The following is a 5,663-nucleotide window of genomic DNA, read 5'->3' as shown; positions in this document are numbered from 1 at the left end:
TCGCTTGAGCCCAAGAGTTGGAGGTTGCTGTAAGCAGTGAAGCCACAGCAGTCTACCCAGGGGGACAGCTTGAGGCTCTGTCTCAAAAAAAAAAGAAAAAGAAAAAGAAAAAGAAGAGCAAAGTTGGAGAACTCATACTACCTTACTTTAAAACTTACTATAAAGTGGGGCAGCGCCTGTGGCTCAGTGAGTAGGGCACCAGCCCCATATACCAAGGGTGGCAGGTTCTAACCCGGCCCCCGGCCAAACTGCAACAAAAAAATAGCCGGGCGTTGTGGGGGATGCCTGTAGTCCCAGCTACCCAGGAGGCTGAGGCAAGAGAATTGCTTAAGCCCAAGAGCTGGAGGTTGCTGTGAGCTGTGACACCACAGCACTCTACCGAGGGCAATAAAGTGAGACTCTGTCTATAAAACAAAACAAAACAAAGCAAAAAAAAACTTACTACAAAGCTACAATAATCAGGGTAGTCTGACACTGGCAAAAAGACATACAGACACATGGGAAGAGAGAATACACAAATAGAACCAAACAAATAGGATCAAGTGGTTTTGGGCAAAGATGCAAAGCCAATTCAACAAATACAGGACAGTCTTTTCAAAAAATAGTGCTGGAGGCTGGGCGCAGTGGCTCACACCTGTAATCTGAGCACTTTGGGAGGCCAAGGTGGGTGAACTGCCTGAGTTTACAAGTTCAAGACCAGCCTGAGCAAGAGCAGGACACTGTCTCTAAAAATAGCCAGGCATTGTGGCAGGCACCTATAATTCCAGCTACTTGGGAGGCTGAGGCAAGGGAATCACTTGAGCCCAAGAGTTTGAAGTGCTATGAGCTATGACACCACCAAGGGCGACAAAGTGAGACTCTGTCTCCCCAAAAAAAAATGGTGCTGGAAATACTGAATATTCACATGCAAATGAATATTCCTATGTTTGTCATATTATACGATACTCAAAATGGAACATAAATCTAAATGTAAAACTATAAAACTTCTAGAAGAAAACATAGAACAGCTTTGTGACCTTGGATTGAGCAAAGAGTTTTAGATATATCAAAAATACAATCCATAAGAGAAAAAAATTGATAAACTATACTTCACCGAAACTTAAACTGTTTGCTCTGCAAAAGACAGTGCTGAGGGAAGAAAAAGAAAAACCAAAAACTGGAGGGGGAGGGAGGAATTTGCAAATCACACAGCTGAAAAAAAATATGTATCAGGCAAAAAACTTTCAAATGCAACAATAATAGAACTCAATTTTTAAAAAAGAGTGAGATGTGAACATATATTTCACCAAAGAAGATATATGAGATGACTAGGTAATAAACTCATGAAAAGATGCTCAACTTTAATAATAAGTTTTTTTTTTTTTTTTGGTAGAGACAGAGTCTCAGTTTATCGCTCTCAGTAGAGTGCTGTGGTGTCACATATTTAAAATTTGAAGTCACAGCAACCTCCAACTCCTGGGCTTAGGCAATTCTCTTGCCTCAGCCTCCAGAGTAGCTGGGACTACAGGCTACTTTTTTGTTGCAGTTTGGCCAGGGCTGGGTCTGAACCTGCTACCCTCAGTATATGGGGCTGGCATCCTACCCACTGAGCCATAGTCACCGCTCCAACTTTATTAATCTTTAGAGATGTACAAATTAAAATGAGACAATCTATTAGAATGACTAAAAAAGAAAACTGACAATAACAAATACTGAAGAGGAAGCAAAATGACAGGAACTCTCTCATACATTACTGCCAGAAACACAAAATGGTATAGGCATTTCCGGAAAGTTTGGCATTTTCTTAATAAAGCTGAACATATGCTTAATACACAACCTAACAATCTGACTCCTATGTATTTACATAAAAGAAATGAAAGCCTATGTTTATATAAAAAACTGTATGTGAACATTTATAACAGCTTTATTCATAAGCTCCAAAAACTGAAAACACAACTATTGCTCAAAAGGCAAATGGATAAACAAACTGGGATGCATTAATACAATGGATTATAGGAATGAGCCACCACAACCCAATTATACAGATTTTAAAACATACAGAAGTATGGAAGTTTACTGAATGTAAACTAAATACATTTAAATAAATGTAAGCAAATAAATACTGATAGTGACATAATTATTGAAATAAAAATCCATATATGAATATAAAAATGGAAAACAAAAGTAAAGATCATTACAGTAGATACCAACTAATAAATGTTGAAGGAATGACAGAATTAGAAAATCCATTTTGGAATCTTAATAAACTAATAATTAGTTAAAACTTAAAATGAGTTAAAACTTAAAAACTAATAATTAATTCAAACATGACTGATCTTAGATGTTAGAATTTGTAAGCAAAAGTTTAATAAGATACAAGATATTTACATAGTCTCAAAGTATCTTCCCCATTTACTCATCATTTACAAAAGCAAAAAATAACTTAATTTCCACTGGAAAAGCCTTGTAGAAACCACCTTAACCAAGTGGTCAAAGTTAACATTACCAGTTATGGGTCAAAGTGACATAATCGCCTTCTGATATGATGCCCTGAGACAAACACATTGTCACTTCTGTGCTATTCTTCTCAAGAAGACATGATCCGAACACAACACAAGAAAGCATTAAACAATCCCATGTCAAAGAACATTTTATAAAACAACTAGTCCATAATTCAAAATTGTCAAGGTCATGAAAGACTGAGAAACCGACCCAGATTAAAAAAGACCAGAAGGGCATGAAAAGTATACACAGTGGGGATCCTGCAACAGGTCTTATACTGGGGGAAAAACACTAAAAAGGGCATTATCAGTTACAGATGAAATATGAATATAAACTGTGAGTTATAATATATTACATTAAAGCTAATACGATATGAAAACTTTCGAATTTTGATCATGGTATTGTGGTTAAGATACCACCCTTACCTAATATGTGCTGATGTATTTAGGGACAAAGAGGTATGATATGATGTTACATATTTATATGAGAAAGAATGAAAATAATGAAAATGGGGTAAAAAATTAAGAGTTGGTAAATTTGGGTAAAGGTATAAGGGGAGGTTTGTATATAGTTATTCCAACTTTTATGTACATCTGAAACTGTATCAAAATTAAAAATAACAAAATCCACACAGGTTAAGTGTTTTCAGAAATCAGGATAATTTATTTCAAGGCTAATAGAATTTGACCTGCATTTTTAAATTCCTGGCATTACTAATGTAACACTGATTTTCAAAAAAATCAGATATACTCAGTTTGCATTTGCTTATCAATTGAGAAGCCTATGGTCCTGATGATTTCAGAAGTATATTTCACTTCAGTTATTTCCTCTAGCTGTGGAAAATACCAAGTTATCATCTACTTAAATCATTTTTTTTTGTTCTGTTTTGCACTGCTCTCAAAATACAGATAAAAGACACAAGAAAGAACCAACATTTAAAACACGGCACACAAGGAATCCTGAACATACATTCAACAAGACTTTAAGTGTTAGATCACATGCATTCTAAAAGCTACTACTGCATTACAAGTACATGAAAAAAAAAATGCACCAAGATCCGTGTTGTCATTTACTCATGCAATTTAACTTTACAATTTTATATGCAGGAAGACTTTTTTACTTTTTAAAAATAAGGAATGGGCTCTGGAAAAAAAAAATGCCTAAGAGCAAGTAGTAAATTGAAGGTTAAAATATCTGGATGAAGGAAAAGTTTGGGATGAAACTATATTCGAGAACCATCGACAAGTACCTGAAGCGGTTGCTGCTGGGATGAAAAAGCAGCAGAAACCTTTGGCGGAAGCTGGGTTGCTATAGCAACGGGGGTCCCAGTCTGCCCATCCTTTCCTGTCACAACCTTTACCTGAGAGGAAATATTTTGAGAAAAAAAGGCAACATAATTTTTAAGACTGCTCAAAGTATTTTTAGAATTTATTGCTGATAGCTCACTGATGTTTGGTGTTTAAAAATGTTTTTGCATCAAATCCTGTAAAAGGACAACGAACTGACAGATTTATAACACAACAACCTAACTCAACTGCAAATCTTGCAGGAACTCCAATTTATATCAAAGTGCAATACCCTTGGATTCTGTGACTTCAAATTTTAAATATGTGAATGGCAGAGTCTTCAAGTAACAAAGCCCTAACAACTTCATGGGCAATCTGCAAAACAGACCTTTAAATACTGAGTATGGCAAAAGTATCTCAGCTAGAGGTTAAGAATTTATTATTCTTCATAAGCATAATTAAGGGGGACTGATCTTACAGACAACACTGCAGTACAAACAAAGAATTGAATTTTTCTGTTTCAGGACAATAGAGGTGAAATCTTCAAAATAATCTTCTGAAAAATAAAAATGTTCCATCCTGGAAAGGATGTTAAAGAAAACACAAAATGGCAAAGCCACACAGATACACCCATAACTATCAATGAGGACCGCTGGAGCAAAGAGACAAGCTTTTGCTCACCAAAAGCTGATTTCTTTGCAGAAGAACTGACAAAGATTTATTTTAGCTGCATCATTAAACAAAGTAAGCTTCACCAACATAGTATACACTACACAACACAAAGGCACAAAATACAGTGCATTACAGTACAATTCACTATTGTCCTGCTTTTTAAGAAGTACAAATAAAAGGATCATAGAAATGATTACAGTACTGAGAAATCTCAGGGGATTTACTATGTATCTATTCCAGGCACCCAAAAACTACACTGCCTAAAAAAGATTCTATCTTAAATATCAATCAATAAATATTTGGAAGTTTAAGATACAATCTCAAACCTAAGATATCTAGACGTTGAAAAAATTCTCATAGTTTTTTGATATAACTATTTTAATCATGAAAATTACAGATAAATATAGCTAGTGATTTATAATTGTGGCTTGCATACTATAAAAACTTAGTAATTTGGCTCAGCACTCATAGCTCAGTGAGTATGGCACCAGCTACATACACTGAGGCTGGCGAGTTCGAGCCCAGCCAGGGCCTGCCAAACAACAATGACAACTACAACCAAAAAATACCTGGGCATTGTGGTGGGCACCTATAGTCCCAGCTACTTGGGAGGCTGAGGCAAGAGAATCACTTAAGCCCAAGAGTTTGAGGTTGCTGTGAGCTGTGACGTCACAGCACTCTACCGAGGGTGACATAATGAGACTCTGTCTCAAAAAAAAAAAAAAACTTAAGTGATTTAAAAAAACCTGTTTGGGGCGGTGCCTGTGGCTCAATGGGGTAGGGCGCCGGCCCCATATACCGAGGGTGGCAGGTTCAAACCCAGCCCCAGCCAAATAGCTGGATGTTGTGGTGGGTGCCTGTAGTCCCAGCTACTCAGGAGGCTGGGACAAGAGAATCACTTAAGCCCAGGAGCTGGAGGTTGCTGTGAGCTGTGTGACACCACAGCACTCTACCAAGGGCTATAAAGTGAGACTCTGTCTTTACCAAAAAAAAAAAACAAAAAAAACAAAAAAAACCTGTTTGAAAATCATGTTGAGGGCTAAGGCGCCAGCCACATACACCTAAGGTGGTGGGTTCGAATCCAGCCTCGGCCTGCCAAACAACAATGACAGCTGCAACCAAAATAGCCAGGCGTGGCTAGGCGCCTGTAGCTCAACCGGCTAAGGCGCCAGCCACATACACCTAAAGTGGCAGGTTCGAATCCAGCCCAGACCTGCCAAACAA

General features: G+C 37.3%; 1 protein-coding gene across 1 annotated transcript in view; it reads right to left on the bottom strand.

The window, feature by feature from the left end:
* Positions 1–5,663, bottom strand: part of EP400 (E1A binding protein p400) — a 132,272-nt gene that overhangs the window by 123,844 nt on the left and 2,765 nt on the right. Inside the window, exon 2 of the mRNA XM_023514943.1 lies at positions 3,731–3,841. Coding sequence (XP_023370711.1) covers positions 3,731–3,841 — 111 coding nt within the window. The remainder of the gene's footprint in view (positions 1–3,730; positions 3,842–5,663) is intronic.

This window comes from Otolemur garnettii, unplaced genomic scaffold (genome assembly GCF_000181295.1).
Source record: "Otolemur garnettii isolate 467f Iridium unplaced genomic scaffold, OtoGar3 scaffold00062, whole genome shotgun sequence".
NCBI classification, from domain to species: domain Eukaryota; kingdom Metazoa; phylum Chordata; class Mammalia; order Primates; family Galagidae; genus Otolemur; species Otolemur garnettii.
This window is presented reverse-complemented; position numbering and strand designations above follow the sequence as displayed.